The 22,655-nt window shown below is 40.0% G+C and overlaps 1 protein-coding gene across 3 annotated transcripts in view; it reads left to right on the top strand.

Annotated features, from left to right (window-relative positions):
• The window catches only part of thoc1 (THO complex 1), a 44,368-nt gene extending 22,965 nt beyond the window's left edge, over positions 1–21,403 (top strand). For 2 of the 3 annotated variants that reach the window (XM_067979748.1, XM_067979747.1), the window contains exons 13-21: positions 603–669; positions 4,196–4,246; positions 4,931–5,001; positions 6,259–6,354; positions 8,139–8,204; positions 9,534–9,617; positions 9,730–9,877; positions 15,234–15,318; positions 18,629–21,403. In XM_067979748.1, coding sequence (XP_067835849.1) covers positions 603–669; positions 4,196–4,246; positions 4,931–5,001; positions 6,259–6,354; positions 8,139–8,204; positions 9,534–9,617; positions 9,730–9,877; positions 15,234–15,318; positions 18,629–18,921 — 961 coding nt within the window. In that variant the 3' untranslated portion in view covers positions 18,922–21,403. Of the gene's footprint in view, positions 1–602; positions 670–4,195; positions 4,247–4,930; positions 5,002–6,258; positions 6,355–8,138; positions 8,205–9,533; positions 9,618–9,729; positions 9,878–15,233; positions 15,319–16,755; positions 16,842–18,628 lie in introns of all 3 variants that reach the window. The other variant, XM_067979749.1, reaches the window with a different exon arrangement.
• Positions 21,404–22,655: the final 1,252 nt, after the last annotated feature.

Here is a 22,655-nt window from a genome sequence, read left to right as displayed (position 1 = left end):
GAGGCTTGAGTTAATTCTGCCTTCAGTTTACTCTTCCTTCCCTATCTGGTAATGCCTGGTCTCTGTTACATCTCCCTATTGCTGTTCATGGGGCCCAGTCCACTTAGATCTACTCTAATGTGCACTAAAACCTGTATTTTGTGCCACATCCCTCCAACTGGGGATGTTCCTTTTCAACTCTGATCATTATTGTATGTGCTGGGAAGGTGTCGGAAGTTAAGTATTAAATATAGTTACATCCATTATGAAGCAATGCAAAGCAATAATTGTTTGAGGTACCTGTAGTAGATAGTCTTCAAGGCTATACAGGAAGAAATAGCTGAGGCTTTGGTTAATATTTTAGGAACTTTATAAGAACAGAGATGTATTTCAAGATTGGAAGTGAACGTCGAAGTTCGTGATTTAGAGTGAATTATGCAATGGGAAATTAAATTAGTCAATTGGTGGTGGGGAAAATGCTCAAGTTTGTTGTATAGGATGGTGGTGTTCATCTTGAGCACGGAGACCACAAATAATGAGCAGTTTTCAAATATTTAATGCTATCTGCAGTTATTAAAAACTGCAATAAATAAAGTGTGATCTGGTGTAATTCTGCTTCATAGCTCCTATTGTGTGTTGACTGATGAACAGTCTCTCTGGATTGAAGATACCACCAAAGCAGTTTATCAGGTTGGTAGAAAAGAATGAATTGCTAAGTTGTACTGTAACGTCTTTAATTTTCCCACAAATTGTGTATTTTTTAAAAAATAGAACTAAATGCAGTCTTTTTTCATTAGTCCCCACATTAAATGTTTAAATTGTGCAATCTAATAGGGGAATTGCAAGAGATTCCCATGCGCCATGTAACTCACCCTTATTGCAACCTTGATGTATCACTCTTATTTGATCCTGTTTGTCAACATTTGCATTTATGCCGCTTCTGCAAGTGGGAAAAATCTGATCAGTACTACAGTTCAGCCCCAATTTTCTCAAACCAGGCAGGTGGCAGTCGGAGTTTTGGGTAAACTCGCATCTTTAAGCTGCTGAGATGCAAGTTTGGGTTGGGTCTTACATGTAATTCACTGAAACTTCCAGGTGCACCTAAGGTCTGACCAGGGATTCAGGTTGGGTGGTGCCGTTCTCTGGGTTTTTAACTGCTAGACTGCTACTTTGAATCGGGTATTTGGGCCTGGTCTCTTGCCAGCATTAAACTGTAAATCATTATCCACTGGGGGTTCCCGTCCATTAATCGTGGATAATTGAGGTTCCACTGTATATAATTCTTTGGCCTTAAATTATTTTCAGTAAAGTTAAGTTTGTCTTCCAATTCCACATTTTGAAAAACATTGATTTGTACCAAGACCTTGTTTCACATTTTGCATTCTATCAAATTCTGCCAGGTTATCAGTCTTCCTGCTCTACACCTATATATTCTGGGCTTAGGAAAGCTAGAGAGTGTGTGCACTTAATATGAGATAAATAGAAACTTGTTGGTTTCTCAGTGTTTTGATTTGAAACTTTTAAGCAAGGTGATCCTTGTTTTAGAATCTCCAACCAAACCACTGAGAAATTGTCATCCTGCTGAGCAAAAAATAGTCCTAGTACAAGAGATTATTCCAGCAATAAATGCATTTTGAAAAATCTCCTTTTCAGATTCTTGCGTGTTACTCACCTGTCCTGTGATATTTTGTAGTTTTTTTTCTTCAATTTATAATTGCATATTAAAAGAAGTACTTTCACATATGTTTTACAAAGCCATTGCATATTTTGATTACATGGTGCTTACGGGGAGGAGTGTGTTGATACATCCAGGTTTCTTGGTATGATTCTGCTGGGAGCAGTACAGTTCGAGGGGTTGAAGCAGCTTGTTTGGTCTTGGGTTCTGGGGATTCGTTAGAACCGATGAAGGCGGAAGCCTACACACAAGTGGTCGTGTCAGTTGGGGGTCAAAAGTCCTTTGGTCAGTGGGTTAGTTGATGTCCTAGGACAGGAGGGGAATTTTGTGTTGAATAAGCATCTAAGAATTGACTGCAGACTGCTTATATTTCTCCACTTCCAGGCAGTGGCTGAACATCACTTGCTCTGATCGTAATATGTCCCACATGTGCTTGGGGAGGGCTGCACTTCACCTTTCTGCAGCTCGAAGTGCGATCTCTGCTAGCCTGCTTATTGTGGGAAGCCTTCACTCTCTAGTGGACAGGCCCAGCAAACACTGAGCTGGGCCCTCTGGGATTGCAAGATTGGTCATATTTCTAGTGATCTGCCACACTGCTGTCCAAAATGGCTGGGTGTGGAGCATTACCAGAATACATGTCAGTAGTTGCCTTCTGACTGTAGTCCCTTCAGTAGTTGTCTGATACGGAGGGATGAAATTTGTGGAGCTTGTGTGGAACATGTGAATGACCTTGAGTTCGCCTTTTGTTGCTAGTAATGGTTTTGAAGATCTGCTCCATGCCACTCGCCTCTCCTCCTCCCTTAGTGCGTGTCCTAGGTCACTGACAAAAATGAGGTGTTTTTGTGTGGTTTTTGATTTAGTGACTGTTACTTTAAATCCAAATACAGTAAAGTTTAGAGCCCTGTACCAAACTTTATTTGATTAGTGTTGCAAGTTTTTTTCAGTTATGGGCTGGAGAGAGTGCTGTGATTTTTTTAAGTTTATGACTGACAATTCCTTCTAAATCTGAGTGTTTGGATAATTCAAATTCAGAAAGTCCCAGTAGCTCTTTTCTGGGTTATAGAAAAAAAACTTCTGTTCAAGCTAGGAGCTGTTTGGTTCCTCCTCTAAGATTTTCAATCAGTTTGCAACTCCTGAAGAAGAGAGAAATCAGTTTGAATTTCCAAGATGCAGTTTAGGCTTCCACAGTAGTAAGTAATTCTAGGAAAGAAACAATATTATATCAAAGTTATTTACGAAGGATTAACTTGGCTCTTAAAGTTGTGATCTTTTTATTACTTTGTCCACTCAAGTTAGGTGGGAGGATGTCTGTATGTAAATATCTAACTATACTATATGACTGTTATTGTGTGCTGCTTCATTTTTTGTAAAATAAATTCATTGATATTTTTAAAATTAAAAGATAAGGTCTGATGAGATGCACACATCATTTTCCATGACTGGAGTGAGATCTTATGGAGATGTAGGGTATGTCCAGTAGCTAGGAGCAGGTATTGCTTGCTCTTTGTTTCCCAGGCACTTGCAACACTAATCAAATTAAGCTTGATACAGGGTTCTGAACTTCACTGTAACTGAATTTACCGAAGCTTACCTAGATCTCAAGTCAAGGATAAATGCGCTTGAAGGTTTGGGGTGCCGGGACTCACCCATGAGAATGATCCAAACTGAGAGCCCAAAATGACCTAGGGTAAGAAGGGGTGAGAACACCTAAAAATATAACCGTCTTGTTCAAGTTTTCTGTCCTGTCTTTGATCATGGAGGTGAGCATGGTACACAGGATGGATTTGTGCATAGGAGATTGTTGGGGAGTCGAGGAAAAGTTCCAGAAGGGTTTGCTCATGCTGAAATCTGTAAAGTATTGCAGGTCTCTGGAGCCAATGTGTCATCTGGAGATTGCACTATTGGTCACCTTTAACTCTGTAATCATGCATATGCATTTAGGGTGCTTGTGCATAAATATAATTGGAAATTGCTAGCTGAATGGTGTTTTTACTAGTAATAAGAGTCCACTTCTAATTCAGCATCCCAATGGCTGGAATTTGCTTTTTGTTTATTTTACATGATAGACCATTGTTCTAAATGAAATGTTTTTGTAAATCATTTGAAGCTATCCCTTTCCGTTCTAAATTTGTAATGCAAATTTCAAAGTCCAAGAATCTGATCTCTGGATATTACCTACAGTAAAATCTTCACCAACGTGACTTGCACTATTTTCAGTTTCTGTAGCTAATTCAAACTAATTGCATTACATTCAGTAAATGTTAAAATCTAGGCTGCAACAGTTATTATTTTTGATAATTTCTTGGCAAATTATTGTATATGATTAATGAAATTGGAGCACTAAATTTCACTTTTAAAGAAGTTAGTTTGTAACATGTTCTTGAAAAAGCTATCAATTTCAAGTCTTGGTTGTGTATTTTAATGGAAATGCTACCTTAATCCTGAAAAGATTAGTTATATTAAACAATTTTAAACATAAGCACAGAGTTATTGAAGTAAAAATGTCCTTTTAACAATTTTGTTCCTCATTCACTTATGTAGTTATTTAAAGAGACGCCACCTGATGGAGAAAAATTTGCTAGCATGGTAGAGGTACGTCTAATTATTTTTGTTTTGAATTTCCAAATTAAATCTGCCAATACCAGATGTAAATAAATGACCACAACAAAGCTACCATTTCTTTTAGTAAGTATATGCTTTCCTGATAGATCTCTAGATAGTGATTAGGAATGGCTACTCTGGCTAATTTTTTCCTCTCTTCTTCCCCTCCTTGACTCCCTACCTTTGTCCAGGAGTATTGAGGCCATTTGTAGTGCCATGCTCCTGCTAGCAGAGATCAGCTGACTGCATACAAACTGAATGTGGGACCTCTTTTAAAAATTAATTCTTGGGATGTGGGCTGCAATTATTGGCCACCCCTAGTTGCCCTTGAGAAGGTGGCGGTGTGTCTTCCTTAAACCACTGTAGTACGTGTGGTGAAGGTGCTTCTACAATGCTGTTAAGTAGGGAGCTCCTACTAGGGAGCTGGATTTTGACCCAGTGACCGTGAAGGATCAGCAATATATGTCCAAGTCAGGATGGTGTGTGACTTGGAGGTGATGGTGTTCCTCGTCTGTTTGGCTCATTATTATATTCAATAATGAATTTACCCACTAAACCTTTGGGGGTGCCGCAAAGCCACTTTTAAATCATTTTTGATTTACATTTGTGTAGAGACTGAAAGCAAATTGATCTGATCTAACTTATAAGAGCTTTTGCACTCATTTTTGATTTCAGCATATACTACACAGTGAAGAAAACTGGATTGCATGGAAAAATGAAGGTTGTCCAAGTTTTGTCAAAGAAAGGTATATTTTTCAAGATTTAATGCCACTTTTTACATCCCTGTAATCATCTTTCTCTCCACCTCCTACTTCAGGTATCTTGTATAATTAATTGACTGAAAGAGCCAGCAGACATCCTGTCCTGTATGTCTAGTGTAACTTGCTTTCTTAACATTCCATTGCATAATAGGTAAATTAATATGCTGTACCATCTGGACTCTTAAGATTACTTCTGTTTTCTTTTTAAAAAGTTTGTAAATAGTCTTGTTGAAGATTTAGTTTTATTAAATGAATTTCAAACAATCAAATAATGCTGAATGACTAACTGTAGCTGATGTTTTCTGGTGTCATGTCAAGTTTTCATTTGTACTATGCTGAGAACGATCAGAAATGAAATTGACATAATTAAAGCATAAACTAGGAAATACCCACTATTCTGTAGTTAAGTCTGACTTGATAGTTAATGGATTCAATTATTAAATATAATGGCCCTGATATTTGCGGGGAGGGAGCGGGGTGCCTACCTGGAAGACAGAGGTACAGCCGAATTTAATGGCAGGACCTCATTAGAATTTTTTTACTCCGTTTACCGTCGGGCAGCCAGCCAGATTGAGAGGCTGGTCGCTGTCGTCTGGGAATGCCTACTGTAGAAAGAATTGGCTAGGGACCGGAGGGGGGTGGGGGTGAGAGAAAAATAATGGAGAGGAGAGATCGTGGGGGGGGGGGGTTAGGATTGGATCATGGAGGGGAGAGATCGGATCGCGGGGGAGGTGGTTGGTCGATCGCAGTGGCTGGGAAGAGGGGAGGAGAGTCAGCAGATCGCGACAGGTTAACTTCAGGGGCCGGGGGTGGGGGGGGCAGCATTCCTGCTGTTCCCGGCCCACAAGCCGTGCTGGATCTGGCAGTTCTTTACTCTCTTTAGCTGCCGGGTTTCCCAAGCCCTGCAAAACCCGTGCTGGAGACGTTAATCCAAATCGCTGACAAAATCTTAGGCATGAAGCCCCATTTAAATATTATAATTGCCAACCCTCTCGAGAGCGGGCTACTTGGCTGACACCAAACCCGCCCCAGTTAAACTGGAAATAAGCGCATTCATGGTGGGTTGGGGTCAGGTTTCCCATTTTTAACAATTTAACTCCCTCTTTCACCAACCCCCCCCCTGGAAATTTGTTACATTTTTGAGACTGTGCTAGTGTTCTCTCTCGCGCTCTCTCTCTCTAACACGCGCACACCAGAAGTCGTAAGTTCACTTTGATGATTAGATATATTTGGTTTTTAAAGACCACCTGAATCCAAAGTTCCAAAGCCTGCAAGAAAACGACCCGCTCCTGAAGATTTTTTTGGAAAAGGACCAAGCAAGAAGGTCTTAATGGGAAAGTAGGTACAAATGCAATTTTGCAGCAGAGTGGGGGATATACACAAAAATCATGTTTCATATAGTTGCTGCATTATGAGTCATGTTCCAGCACTACCAATACTGTAAATAGACAGATCGATATAAACATGTTACGAGTGCTTGGGTACATGTCTGCTACCCAAGAATAGTCTTTTCATTAAGCGCGTAAGTTACAAAAAGCCAGATCAGAATAATTGGGCTCAGTAAAGCAGGTGAATAGTTTAGTCAATATGGTATTATAATCTAACCTTAAATAATTGTGCCTGTCCTCTGCCTCCAATTTAACTTCACATAAACTCAAAAATTATTATACACCTTAATTTTGGATGCAGCTTGATGAAATTTCAAGATAAAATTATAGAAAATTTATGCTATTAATTTCAACTTCAACAGAAAGTTTTGTTTGACAGATGGTATTTAATTTTGTAGATGTCAAGTTAATGATTTTTGAGACTGGAATTTCTAGGTTATGGTATTATCCAGCATGGCTGGGTAATTACCAGAGTCGCTGTGGCATTTAGTTTCAGTCACAATCTTTGAAAAGAACTTCAAAGGGGTTGATAGATAGACTGTGGTTTCAAGTCAGTCTCCCTCGAGATGGGTCCACAAGGTTAGAGGTAGTTTTTTTTTCCTCTTGATTTCATCTTGGATTCCCAAGAATGAGACACCCTGTTAAACTTAGCCCATTAAATAGTCCATATTCATTTCCTTTTAAAAAAACCTTGCTGTCCTTTTGATAACAATTCCTTTAAAATATTTAAAACACTTTTTGTGCCCATTAATGTGTGATATCAGTAGGGATTGGCACCCTGGTTTTCCATTTTTGGCATTCAGGCCAGATATAGCATGGATGCAGAGTAACTCTCTCTGGCCCAGCAATATACCTCAACTCCCCTGCTAGACGTGGGTGAATTTTTCCACCCTCAATGCCAGTCTAGTGGTTTCTCTGAAGTAGATAGCTAGTTAGTGCCAAAATAGGATAGTTTTGTGCTTTGGGCCCATATGCATTAGGAGCTGACTTGACAGTGCCCAAACACATTTAATGTAGGACCTTTGTAGCTGCCAGAGTGAGGTCTTCGAACCTTCACCCCAGGCCAGATTCAAGCTCGGGTTCTAGAACTAGGACAAATATTTGATGACTTGCTGTGTCATCCAGTCCATTTGTTGTGATTTCTAAAATGTTTATAGTTCTGAAATACTGGACTATGTCTTTAGGAGTCTCTTCAGTGCTAAGCTATAAGAGTGAGGCTGTTAAGGATCACTTTATGACATTAAAAAGATTTGGAGGTAAATACTGTAAAATCCTGTGTGAGGCAAACAGCTTCATGGAGATTTTTGTGACATGCAGGTTTGGCTGGTGTACCAGTGGAATTCAGATATTTGTGTGGCTAGCTAACTGGCACAGTCTGTACAATAGTTTGATTGTAGCTAACCAGTGCAGTTTGTACACTAAAATAAAACAGAAAATGCTGGAAACACTCAGCAGGTCAGACAGCATCTGTGGAGAGAGAACCAGAGTTCATGTTTCAGATCGATGAAACTTTTTATATCTCACGTACCTGCTGAACGTTAACAGCATTTTCTATTTTTATTTCAGATTTCCAGCATCTGTAGTATTTAGCTTTTGTTGCAGCTTGTACACTAGTTTGACAGATGAATCTCATTTAGTGGTGCTTAAACTTATAAACTTAAAAGACAAGCCTGTGTAAATGACACTGTGGTCGTACTTCACGTATCTAATATGGAGTCTTTTTGTTTCCTGCAGTGATGAGCTGACACGGCTTTGGAATCTCTGCCCTGACAACATGGAGGCCTGTAAGTCCGAGAGCAGGTGAGAGATGCATCTTAACATAACAAGACCTTTTTCGAAGGATCTGAAAATTTGACTACACTTAAAGCAATCACAGATAGCATTTTGTATTAATACTGCTTTTGTACAAGTCAGGAACCTATCAGTATATTTGTGGATCAGTGGCACAGTGTGTTCGTGCATTGACATGCTGCGACATGAAGAGGTAGAATTCTGTTCTGAATTTGAGGTTTCCTGCTCAGTTAATTTCCAGTCCCACCTGGACATGTGAAGTGGCAAAAGGCTACTTCCTACTAAAGACAGGGATAAAAGTTGGAATAGAGGATTGACGTCATTCCTCAATGCATGCCTCCTGTTGTATTAGGAGATGCTGGGAGCAGATTTTTATCTGTCCTTTTGGTTAGAGGTTGGCACCGAAAGCCTAACAAGAGAAATACATGGTGGGAAGTGAATAACTATGTTAAAGACTTCAAGCAACTTTGTACTAAGCTCTATAAAAATCCTATATTTATGACTTTTTAAAAAAAAACAGCAATGTGTTATTTCTTTGAAAAACAAATACTTTGCCTAATGAGTTCTGTAAGTTCCATGTTGAGAATGCCCAGGCTTATTTTTCACAACTTAATCCTTGGGAGCCCCAGTCAGCAGTTACACTCTAGTTATCTTACAGAACTACTTCAAATGGAATTGGTTCTGTCATATGACGTGGTTACTGGTTTCTGTCTTGTTTATTCTCCAATGCTGATTTGGGTTCTGGTGGTAACACTGGCATATATGTACAGTTACTCAAAGGCACATTTATGACTACTTATCTGACGGATGACCTCCTCCCCCCGCCCCCCCAATGTGAGGATCATCTTCCATTGTGTACATTTATACAGGGTAGTGGTTGAGTGTGCTTTTTAAAATAAAACACATTGTCTCCATTTTCTAATTTTAATAAGGTAAATCTTTTTCCTTTTATTGCCTACTCACCTCGTCAGCCATGAACTCTCAGACATGAGAGCCAGTAACAAGAAAGTACAACTTCCGTGGAGCTCCAACACCTATGCTGGCTAAATTGTTGGTAGATAAGAAACATATCAGTTTACCTACAAATGGCTAAACTATTGTGATCTAACTGGATATACCCATATCTAGTAGGTTAGTAGAGAATTGACTAAGTTCTACAGACTTGTGAACAATAGGTTCAAGCATCAAGAAATGTCCCAGTGAAGGCCACTGTTTTGTAAATGACCACTTTATATGTCACTGCCATGCTGATCACAGTTTTATTGCGTTTTTATGTTTAGTTTGATGTGATTTATGTGGTTACATTGCCTTCTAACACATTAATGCTTGTGATTGCAGAGAGTTTATGCCCACTCTAGAAGAGTTTTTTGAAGAAGCTATTGAACAAGCTGATCCAGAGAACATGGTTGAAGAAGAGTACAAGTAAGTTTTCGTGATTTCACATACTTACAGATCTGTTAACTGTCCATGAAATTATGATTATCAGGAATCTGTTCACATTCTGACAACAGTGCTTTTTATTTCAATGGCGCAGGGTGGTAAACAATTCCAATTATGGCTGGAGGGCTTTGAGGCTGCTAGCACGAAGAAGTCCACACTTCTTCCAGCCAACTAACCAGCAGTTCAAGAGCTTGCCTGAGTACCTAGACAACATGGTTATCAAATTGGCTAAGGAACTACCTGTGAGTATCTGTCTGCCTCGTGTTTGTGACTTAATTATGGGATACAGAAGCATAAGTGCAGTGCCATATTTTGAAAGCTGGAAGAGATGTCTGAGTAATTAACTTGTTTAGAATATGGTATTCTGAGTCATCAAGCCTCCATGTTCGTTAGTGAGACATCATTGAGAGGAACAGAGTCCATGGAACAGCTATCACTGCATCCCTGCTATATAGGCAGGGCCTGCATGCCTTTTTGTTAAGTTTCAATGGAGTACTAAGTTGGATTTAGAAACAGTTTAGTGAAAAACAGAAAAACAAGCCTTTACTCAATACATCCTGACACTATAATCCAGTGCACCATGCGGGAAGAAACAACTTACTTTTATATAATGCCTTTAACATAAAATCTACCAAAGTGCTTCACAAAGGCAGAAAATAACCAGAGACTGAGAAATAGAGGAAGAAGATTGTGGTGGGGGGGTGACCAAAGGCAAAATTGAAGAGGTAGGTTTTGAGGAGGGGAGAGAAGTAGCAAGGCAGAGGGGCCTAGGTAGAATGTGGTAATATAGGGGACTTTAACTTTCCCAACATTGACTGGGACAGCCATAGCATTAGGGGCTTGAATGGGGAGAAATTTGTTGCGTATTCAGGAGGAATTTCTCATTCAGTATGTGGATGGCCCGACTAGAGAGGGGGCAAAACTTGACCTCCTCTTGGGAAATAAGGAAGGGCAGGTGACAAGTGTTAGTGAGGGATCACTTTGGGACCAGTGATCATAATTCCATTAGTTTTAAGATAGCTATGGAGAATGATGGGTCTAGCCCAAAAGTTAAAATTCTAAATTGAGGAAAGGCCAATTTTGATGGTATTAGACAGGAACTTTCAGAAGTTGATTGGGAGAGTCTGTTGGCAGGCAAAGGGACGTCTGGTAAGTGGGAGGCTTTCAAAAGTGTGTTAACCAGGGTTCAGGGTAAGCACATTCCTTATAAAGTGAAGGGCAAGGCTGGTAGAAGTAGGGAACCTTGGATGACTCGGGAGATTGAGGCCCTAGTCAAAAAGAAGAAGGAGGCATATGACATGCATAGGCAGCTGGGATCAAGTGGATCCCTTGAAGAGTATAGAGATTGCCGGAGTAGAGTTAAGAGAGAAATCAGGAGGGCAAAAAGGGGACATGAGATTGCTTTGGCAGATAAGGCAAAGGAGAATCCAAAGAGCTTCTACAAATACATAAAGGGCAAAAGAGTAACTAGGGAGAGAGTAGGGCCTCTTAAGGATCAACAAGGTCATCTATGTGCGGAACCACAAGAGATGGGTGAGATCCTGAATGAATATTTCGCATCGGTATTTACGGTTGAGAAAGGCATGGATGTTAGGGAACTTGGGGAAATAAATAGTGATGTCTTGAGGAGTGTACATATTACAGAGAGGGAGGTGCTGGAAGTCTTAACGCGCATCAAGGTAGATAAATCTTCGGGACTTGATGAAATGTATCCCAGGACGTTATGGGAGGTTAGGGAGGAAATTGCGGGTCCCCTAGCAGAGATATTTGAATCATCGACAGCTACAGGTGAGGTGCCTGAAGATTGGAGGGTAGCAAATGTTGTGCCTTTGTTTAAGAAGGGCGGCAGGGAAAAGCCTGGGAACTACATAGCCTGACATCTGTAGTGGGTAAGTTGTTAGAGGGTATTCTGAGAGACAGGATCTACAGGCATTTGGAGAGGCAGGGACTGATTAGGAACAGTCAGCATGGTTTTGTGAGAGGAAAATCATGTCTCATGAATTTGATTGAGTTTTTTGAAGGGGTAACCAAGAAGATAGATGAGGGCTGTGCAGTAGACGTGGTCTACATGGACTTCAGCAAAGCCTTTGACAAGGTACCGCATGGTAGGTTGTTACATAAGGTTAAATCTCACGGGATCCAAGGTGAGGTAGCCAATTGGATACAAAATTGGATTGACGACAGAAGACAGAGGGTGGTTGTAGAGGGTTGTTTTTCAAACTGGAGGCCTGTGATCAGCGGTGTGCCTCAGGGATCGGTACTGGGTCCGCTGTTATTTGTTATTTATATTAATGATTTGGATGAGAATTTAGGAGGCATGGTTAGTAAGTTTGCAGATGACACCAAGATTGGTGGCATTGTGGACAGTGAAGAAGGTTATCTCGGATTGCAACGGGATCATGATAAATTGGGCCAGTGGGCCGATGAATGGCAGATGGAGTTTAATTTAGATAAATGTGAGGTGATGCATTTTGGTAGATCGAATCGGGCCGGACCTACTCCGTTAATGGTAGGGCGTTGGGGAGAGTTATAGAACAAAGAGATCTAGGAGTACAGGTTCATAGCTCCTTGAAAGTGGAGTCACAGGTGGATAGGGTGGTGAAGAAGGCATTCAGCATGCTTGGTTTCATTGGTCAGAACATTGAATACAGGAGTTGGGATGTCTTGTTGAAGTTGTACAAGACATTAGTAAGGCCACACTTGGAATACTGTGTACAGTCCTGGTCACCCTATTATAGAAAGGATATTATTAAACTAGAAAGAATGCAGAAAAGATTTACTAGGATGCTACCGGGACTTGATGGTTTGACTTTTAGGGAGAGGTTAGATAGACTGAGACTTTTTTCCCTGGAGAGTAGGAGGTTTAGGGGTGATCTTATAGAAGTCTATAAAATAATGAGGGGCATAGATAAGGTAGATAGTCAAAATCTTTTCCCAAAGGTAGGGGAGTCTATAACGAGGGGGCATAGATTTAAGGTGAGAGGGGAAGAGATACAAAAGGGTCCAGAGGGGCAATTTTTTCACTCAAAGGATGGTGAGTGTCTGGAACGAGCTGCCAGAGGCAGTAGTAGAGGCGGGTACAATTTTGTCTTTTAAAAAGCATTTGGACAGTTATATGGGTAAGATGGGTATAGAGGGATATGGGCCAAGTGCAGGCAATTGGGACTAGCTTAGTGGTATAAACTGGGCGACATGGACATGTTGGGCCGAAGGGCCTGTTTCCATGTTGTAAACTTCTATGATTCTATAATGTTCAAACGTGTGCCAAAATGGCTGAAGCACTGCGGTTGAAAGTGGAGTGCCGCAAAGGAGGGATGCAAATGAGACTCTAATTGGAAGAGCAGAGGGGTGTATGTAGATGCATAGGTCTGAATGTAGTTGTTGAGGTAGGGAGGGGCAAGGCTAAGGATTCATAGACAAGGACAAGGATTTTGAAATTGGTACGTAGGTGGGTAGAGGCCCAGTGAAGTTTGGTGAGTACAGGAATCAGGACTAAGTGTGGTGGTGAGTGTAGCTGACAGAATTTTGGATGAGTTGCATATTATAAAGGGTGGAAGGTGAAGGGAGGCTGGCGAGAAGAGCATTCATGCATTTGATTCTGAAGGTGACAAAGGCGTAGCTGAACGTTTTTGCAGCAGTGAGTATGAGGTAGGGGCAGACATTGGTGACGTTGTGGAGGTGGAAGTTGGTGGTCTTGATGATGACAAAAATGTGGCGTTTGAAGATCAGCCGAGAATCGAACAGGGCACCAAGACTGTTCAACCTGAGGGATCTACCAAAGACAGGGAGGGAGTCGAATACTAAGGTATGGAGTTTCAGGCGGGAGCTGAAAGCAGTGACTTCAGTTTTACCACTGTTGAATCAAAGGTCGTTCTTGCTTATCCAAGATTTAAAATTAGCTCAGCAGTCAGAGCATAGTGATGGTCAAGGAGTCATGAGTGGTGCTGGAAGAGATAAAACTGGACGTTGTCAACATACATGTGAAAGCTGACCCCCCCCAGGGTTCTGAATGATATCGTCAAGGTGCAGCATGTAGACAGGAAAAGAAGGGGGTCATGGGTGCACCTTTTGGATCTGAACGTACAAGAGTGGGATGAATGCCATTATGGGGATGTGCTGGCTGTGTTGGGGCAGGTAGGAGTGGAACCATGCCATGGCTGTGCCACGGAGGTAGACGCAGTGGCGAGATGGTGGAGAAGAATGGAGTGGTTAAATGTCACAGGAAGGTCAAGGTGGATGAGGTGGGATGGTCCATGATGATCACAGCGACAAAGGTTTTAATTGATGGCTTGGATGAGGTAGTGTAGACAGGATGGAAATCAGATTGAAAGGATTCAAAGAGGTAGTAGTGATAGGACATTTGGATATGGAGCTGGGTCTCAATGAAATGTTCAAAGAATTTAAAGAGAAAGGGGAGGAATTTGGAGAGGAAAGAAGGGTCAAGGGAGGTTTTTTTTGAGGAGAGGGATTAATGATGGCAAGCTGGGTGGACAGAGACTGAAGAGAGGTATCCAATGATGATAGATGGGTACTTGCGTAATGAGTTGAGTTGGAAGGGGATCTCATTATGAGCTTGATGAGGGCCTGGAGGCGATGAGGGAGAAACTGTGGAGGGATGTAGGGCAGAGGTTGGGGGTGTGGAGAGGGCTGGGAGTAGAGTGGAGGAGGCAGCAACTGAGGGATTGAGCGTATGGTCACAATCTTGGAGAGAAAATTATCTTATGAGATCCTCACATTTGATGTTCAAAGTGGAAATGGAGGAAGCAGAGAAATAGTCAGGGAAGATGATCAGTAAGAAAAGAAAAAATTGTCTTTGTTCTCCAGGATAATCCTAGAGTAGTAGGAGGATTTGGATGAAGAAAGAAAAGCATAATATTGATTGAGATAGTCAAGTAATATCTGGCAGTGGATAACCAGGTCAGTTGCATGCTATAATCCTAGGAACAGCTTTGGAGTCAGACAGAAAAGGAGAGAGGGATACGGAAAGTTTAAAAGAGTTTATCAAAATTCACCCCAGTTACACCAGTGATACCCCATAAAGCTGTATTGGAAATTAATAGTCAAATTCTGGGATAGCTCCTCCAAAGATGATGCTCCCTCCAGGCCACTTTTCCAAAAACTTATCCCCGTGGCAGTGAGGGTAGAGGCAGGAGCAGTAGGTCTCTGTGTAGTATATTACCCCCATTGTTGACTACAGAAGTTTTCCTTCATCTCCTGAACAGTCCTTTTGGGTAAGCAAGCTATAAATAGATTTGATAACTTCAAACTTGAAATATCCCATTTTTCAAAATCTTGAAATGTTCTCTTCTAAGGCATTCCATGTGCAGCCACCAGACCACTAAAAAGTGCAAATGGCTACAATATGTCATGCCTGTTAATTTTGCAGCCTTTACATAAATGTGTGCAATTTAAGTAGTCCAATTTTATTTTCTGGTTTTGGATAAAATTTCCACGGTCACATCGGACTTGTGACTGTTAAAGTAGCTGTATTTAGTTATCTATGATAAACAGGATTAACGTGAAACTCCCAGGGATAAAAGTTGGAGTCTTCAAAACTTGAACTGCAGGATCATTTATCACTTTTGTGACTGCTTCCAGCCTCCCTCTGAAGAGATAAAGACAGCAGAGGATGAAGATGAGGAAGAAGATAATGATGATGCATTGCTAAAGGAAAGCAATGAAAGTAAGTATGAAATGCAACTTTTATATGAAATATATTGAAGATTCAGAGCTACCTAATAGTAATGTACTAATTTCTCAACATTAATGATAGCAGATCTGAGGCATAATGATATAGTTATGACTCCAACCCCCCCACCCCACCCCCCGACACTTTTCCTTATTAAAGAAAAAGGCAAGAGTAGTCTTTTCCATTGCTTTATTCAGAAACATAAGCAGATATGTGAAACAAAAAAAAAAGCAGGAGTTCATTTTTTTTCAGTTGCTGACCTGAGTTGGTAGTGTTGGTGAGAAACTAAGGAATGGAAGGGTGGTGTACAAAGATAAGGAAAATCAGAAAAATTAAATGAAAGCTCCAAGCTTAAAACAGCATAGTTCATCCGCAAAGCACCTTTGCTAGTTCCTGGAGTACATTCAATTTGATTATCTAATTTAGAAAGTTTGAACGGATGTTTCGCCTATTTGGTAGCAGCCACTAACTGCTTAGAGAACATCGTTAGCAATATTTTCTCACCGCATGATGACAATGTCAGGTAGTCTGCTGCTGCCTGAAAAATACATGGGATAGTAGGAGATTTGTGAATTTTGTAAATGTTATTTCTCTCAGCAGAGCCCAGGGCAGCTGCTGAAGCACAGAAAATTCACTGTTGTGATTGGTCAATGGGAAGAATTGTTGCCATTGACGTGTAATAAGATCAGGATTCTGTTGTAGTTGGAGCTTGCTGTGTAATACAAGCAAATCACTGCTCACACAAGTTGAAAATGCATTTTGTATAATCCGTTTTCTGTGTATTAGTGACTGCCCTGGGCACTGCTGGGGTAAAAAACACATTAAAAAATGCGCAAATCTCCTAGATGCTGAGCAGTTGTAGTGATTTCCTTCTTTGGCAGGCTCCATGTGAGCTGAAAACACATGAAATGGCTGCTATTTTGTTTTAAATTATGGCACACATTAAAAGGCATGATTGCACTGGCACTAAATTCAGAATCATTGCTGCTGTTGACCGTTGTTCATGTATGTTCTGGAATGGAACCACTGTTCTGGTTTCAGATCGCATTCTACCATTAAGAATATAAGAACTGTTAGATATTTTACAAGAACCAGTCTATTCTCCGTTCCTAGGTTGTGGTGCAAGTTTAATACTTGACTAGCAGTGCTAAACCACAGCACTTATCCACGCTTAGCAATGATGAGCCTTGAGGAAGAGAGTAGCAACCTGATGAATCATGATGTTATTTACACTGATTCACTTTAGAATTAGGAATTGAAGGCTAATAACACTAGGTAAATTCAAAAAAATTAATTCTGGAAATAACAGATGTCACTGAAACAGATGCACCTTTTCTGTTTAGTAAGTGCTATAAAAATATATTATGAAATCTTAATTTTTTAAAAAGAAAACCACCGATGTTGACATTTCTAGTTTCCCATGTATTTCAGCCAACAACAGCAGACTACCTGACATCATCGTCTGGTGACAAAAGGCTGCTAACGACCTCTCCCAAGCAGTTAATGGTTGCTATCAGGTAGGTAGAAACATCCGCTTTGAAGGCACTTTTACATTGTTACATGGGATCCCAGGGAACAGCGCTTAAATGGAGACCTGTGACTTTCATGTGCCACATGACCCTATTTATTTAGACCCATTAGAGGCTGAAGACTAGCAATTCCTCTAGGTAAATGGGTGGAAATTAGGCTCCATGCCTTTAGTTGCAAGTGAAGACTTGATAGCATCTCAAGTCTTATAAAAAAAATCTAGACTTATAGACGCAGCTTCAGGTGTCATTTTAGAATAATTTATAACTGTCAAACTTTTTTTTGAGTACTTTAATTATGTTAATTTACACCATGTACTTCCTTCAGGTCAATCGTGAAATACATGGGGACAGTGGAATGGCCCTGATCCCAACTGCGGCTGCCTCTTCCCCACCCCTCCCCCCAAACCATGCTTTTTTTTGTTTAAAAAAATTTTTTTTTTTTAAAAGTAAGGTTTAGTGTTGTCTGATGACATGGTGGCACATTGTCACAGCTTTAACGTGCAGTGCTGGAATGATAGCATATAGCTTTGTACCTTGCGTTCCCAATCTTAGCACTGCCAGATACTTCCTCACAGGAAGTGTTTAACAAAAAAAGAGAAAGTTGCCTGGGCAGCTTGTGTTGTACCTTCCAGCAGTGGGTTTTAGAGGAGCAATGGTAGAGGCCTAGCCCATTGCCACAAGTTCTGCCTTCAGAATTGTGGTGATTTGAGGTATGTTGTTAAAAAAAAAACTGCTATTGGCTTTACTGAAAACTATTTCCTAAAGGAATCTTATCTAAAATTGAGCAGCTAATAGCAGAAAATGTGTTGAATTTCTAATAGACCAAAGAGAAATGTGATAAAAGAAAACATCAAATTCTGTTCTGAAAATATCATTTTTTAAAAAAAAATGCAGTGTCTAAATGTGCCTCTTTGTACAATGTTATAATAAAACTCTGAAAAGTTTTGTCATAACAAAAATTGATGGGACTATACTTTTCTGTGTTTTCACATTTTAGTGTGAAGGTTAAAATTAGCAAACTGAAGAAAATATAGCCCGTAAACACTTGAAGTAGGATGAAATAAGTTTCCTACATTACAACAATAACTACAATTTAAAAGTACTTCATTGGCTGTAAAGCACTTTGGGACGTCCTGAGGTTGTGAAAGGTGCAATATAAATGCAAGCTGTTTCTTTCTATAATCCATTCCAGTAAGGAAAGTCCAGCATGTTAATGCTTCATTTTATTCTGCCATGAAATAGTGGGGTATGTATTTTCACCTATTGCCCGTAGTGGTTGGAGGAAAGGCGAACTAGGAAAGGAAAATAGACCAAAAAAAAATCAGTGAGTGACCTTTCTCTGTTAGTGGCAAAATGCAAAGTGAGGGTCAGGCAATTTTTCACATCAAGAAAAGGAAATGGGGAGGGTAATTTGTGGCTGCTTGCATTGTTCTAGTTGTCAGTTGTAGAACACCATAGCATGGGAGCAGATTACATGCCTGTCCTATCAATTTTGAATGGCAGGGGGATCGACCAAGGGAGGATTGGGGCAGAAAAAAAGCTTTGAAGAAAATGAGATTGTTTTCGGGATCATTTATATCTTTGGCTCGTTATTTTCATTCATATTATTCCTGTATGATAGCTAGCAACATAGTAAAGTATTGGAGCCTAATATTTTATTCTCAACTAACTAGTAGTTCTGCCCATAAACATTACTCAATGAATGCTTAACTTAATAGTGTGAATTAGATATTGAATGTCTGGAAATGACATTTAATGCTTTTCTTTATTTTTAGGTCCTGATATGCAGACTAAGCTTGTAACAGGTGAACAGATAGATATATTTGCCAACAAGCTTGGAGAACAGTGGAAAGTACTGGCACCACACTTTGAAATGAAGGAGTCTGACATCCGTGGAATTGAATCCGATAGTGAGGATGTGAAGATGCGTGCTAAGCTGCTGCTGGTTGCTTGGCATGATCGGGAGGGACTGCAAGCTACAGTGGAGAATTTTTTGTCTGCGCTGATTGATGCTGGTTTAACTGAACTTGCAGAAATCCTGACAAATGAGGCTGATACCATCAGCTAATCAATGATTGTAAAACAAAACAAGTGTACAAATTGAACTAGTAGTTTTTTTTTAACTGTTCTATTTTAACTAAAAGGAGATGGTTAATTTTACAAAAGTGACTTTTTTTTTATAAACTCCAGTTTCTGTAATACGGGGGATTTGGTTAGTTTACTATCCTTCTGCCAGCAGTTGCTTGTCATCTCAGTTACTAAAAGGGTTTTAAGTTGACGAGCAAAACTTGACATGGTGGTTTTTCTCACCAATGCAGAATTTCATTTTGAAAATGGGATTGCTTCGTTAAATTCAAGGTGGCTGACTGCCATATTTTAGTGTAACCTCAATAACTATTTTGGCATACATTTGTATTCAATTTGATTAGACAGATGTCAATATCAGTGGGTGCTACCCCTCTAATTTAAAGATAATAGCATGTATATAAGAAATGACCAGTCGTTCAATATTCTTGATTATGGAGAAATAGGCCAAATGACCTTTGTTCATTTCTGAACTAATGTTCTTTTGAGTCAGCTTTTACTGTGATGATAAAAGGTGTCATTTTTGAATCAATTCGGCTTTTCATCTTTTCCGATGATTCCAGTCTTTTTGCCCCTCTCCCAGTTTTCCTTGGGCCTACACTCAGTGTTGTGGAGTAAGTGACTTTTGCGTCTCTCACTGGTACCACCTTTTTGAGTTTCCACATGCCATATGTCAACCCTGACTAAAACAGATGTATGACCTCTGTCAGTTCTACTCAAATAATCCACTAAGAGGTGCACAAGAGTAGTCTCACAGAGCAACTTTCCTTTTGATATTTCCCTTCATTCTTGTGGTGACACGGACATGTCTTTGCTTCAGAGTTCCCCATGACAGCACAACTGGGATCAAGAATTCCAGTGTCTGAGGATTGCAGGTGTGAAACCTGACTCACCATGCTGTGTCAGCACTCCGCCACACAATTTCAACTTGTTTCTGAATTACATGTGACCGTTTAATAAAGGATTCTTATCAAAAATATGCTATATATTTAATTTAAAGTATATTAATGAAAATAATAGACTATGTGGTTCTGCAAGGGCAATCAACAGTAGGTACTGAGATTTAGTTTGCTTAGAAATTTTATTTTGCTCTTCCTCCATTCTCTAAGCTCCCTGTCCATTTTACTTCTTTTGTTGGAAGTTTTTTCTGTACAGAGCCAACCTGCCTACCTCTTGATTCTTTTCAGCACAGTGCTTGCTTGCCCTATAGTAAACTACATTGTAGGGGGTGGGCTTTCTCAATTTGATGATCAGGAAGTACCAGCCACTACTGTGCAGCCTACTAAATTTTCCTGTAAATCTTCTAACAAGGACACTGGCTCCCAGAGGAGTAAATCTGCATTAATTAACATTCCAGAATGCATTTGATTGTAGATAACTGCATTGGTGTGATTGATGTACTATTGTCTGTTTCAACAAGGTTAAGCAAAAGAATATTAAATGTTTGAGATTGATTTTAAGGGAATGAAAAAAATTAATCAGTAATTGACCTATGAGTCTTGAGGAAACCTGCATAAACTTGTTGTTCCTTTTCTGTTTGTGTGTATGTGTATATTGGTTTTCTCCATATATTGGATACATGTCACAAAGAATCCACAAAATCTGCATGTTTTTATTAGCATTCATCTTAGATCTCTGTTCTCTCCTACTTGCCCTTTTTGATTTTTTTTATTATTTCCCCTTTTTTCCATTCATTTACAACACTGGATTATATGACAATTGGTTAAAATATCCTCCCTTTAAAATGCAAATACTGTCAGCTTGGCTCAGTTGATACTACTCTTGCTGAGTCAGCAGGTTGTGGTTTCAAGCCCTATGTGGATTTGAGCACATAATCTAGGTTGACACTGCTGTGTAGTGCTGTAGGAGGTTCCAGCATTTGGATGAGATGTTAAATTGAGGCCTTGTTTAGCTGTTCCCATGGCACGATTTGAAGACCAAGGAGTAGTCCTGATGCCCTGGCCAGCATTCTTTCCTCAACCACCACCAGATTACCTGTTCATCCATTCGTTTGCTGTTTGTTTACAATGTGCTGTGTTTGCTTACTTAATAAGTGACTATAACCAATGGACAACTTTTAAAATGTAAAGTGTTTTAGAATGTCTTGATGACATGAATTTTCACAACACTTCCTTGCAGAAACCCTTTAGTCTTCTAAATATTCTGTGAATTGTTTTGAGTGGTCTATGAATGTGGAACACATCTGAGAGCAGAGCAGAACAGGTCTTTCTGTTGACAACTGCTGCTCAGTAACTCAATTTTTTGAAAGGGGTATTTTTTTAAAGATAGAAATCCTAAATAAGAACTTTTTTTGAGGTATGGGAAATAGTTTTGACCAGTTTGAACATCTGGGATACTTTATTGAAATAATGGGCTGCCAAAATGTTTAGGGCTGCACTAGTAAAAGCCTTTCCTGTTTGAGTGAATTGTAGTGTGTGATTAAAAAGAAAGTCTTTTATACCTCATTAATTTAACCTCTGTTTGTATGTGTATAGTATATTCCTGTCAGGAGAAAAATAATTCTTGATACTTCCTTTAAGAAGTCTGTGTCAATGTCCAGCTGTAATTTTTTCTGCTCTATTCTATATATCAACTGCACTTTTAGTTTTACCCCTATTAGCACCAGAAAAGATAATTATTTATTGCTTTCTCTTTATGGGAAACCAAAGTGGTTTATGAATAGTGTGAGGCCTTGCTGTATGCAAATTAGTTGGCACATCAGCCTTCATAACAGTGACCACACTTCAAAAATGATTCATTGACAAAGTGCTTTGGGATATCATGAGGACAAGAAATACCCTTCTCAAAGATTATTTTCTTGATTCCTTTTCTAACCCATCATAATTCCTCAGCCTTGGTTCTCCTGGTACTGTCCCAAGTTCAAACAAACAAAGTGAGTCCCTACTTTCCCTTTGCAGCTTCCTCATCATTCTCTATCAGGCCCAAACCACACTGGCTCTCCCAGATCAATAATCCAAATTGCCCCAGCTTCTGCTTCCAGGGACCACCTAGTCTTGCATATGCCTCGGTGGTTAATCTCCCCAACCTTTTCCCATATCGTGGTCAGCTTTTCACTGCAGTCCCATGAGCCTGATGGTGGATCAGCAATCACTGCCTCTCTCCCTCTGGAATACTCACTTCCAAACAAGGCCTTTGCTGTTCATGACTTTGCAACAACTAAATCCATTAACATCATGGCATTGTCAGAAACATACTTCAGGCAGCAACTCCTTCCCCATTACAGAAAATAAATACATCTCAAAGCTGGTGCCGTTTGAGTACTTGAAAAATCACTTTCTTTGCTATTGCAAGTCGATGTGAACTGGTCTACGCGTACACTCCTGCATCTTCAGGGCTGGGTTCATTATTGCTTCACAAAGTGCAACACATTAGACCCCCAAATCTATAGGGCACCTAGACAACACACAAATTAGAGATTTCAGATGCACTCCACACCTACAGCCATCACGCAAATCTTTTTTAAATTCTGGAGGGACCCACTAAATCTTACACATTAACTTGATTCCCCTGGAACTACCACAGGACTTGAAGAGCTGGCCCTCCATACTCATCAACTGCTGCAATAATAGGTGGCAGTCCTCCATCGCTCTGGTAATAACACGAATCCAAGTCTTTGTCAAATTTTCATAGCCATGGGTATCTAGTGCATAGTCTGATATAACTTATGCAGCTCTCGAGGGTTAATCCTGTTGGGCC

Source organism: Heptranchias perlo, chromosome 3, assembly GCF_035084215.1.
Source record: "Heptranchias perlo isolate sHepPer1 chromosome 3, sHepPer1.hap1, whole genome shotgun sequence".
Lineage (NCBI taxonomy): Eukaryota > Metazoa > Chordata > Chondrichthyes > Hexanchiformes > Hexanchidae > Heptranchias > Heptranchias perlo.
The sequence above is the reverse complement of the archived record's forward strand: the minus strand, read 5'-3'. Positions and strand labels throughout refer to the sequence as shown.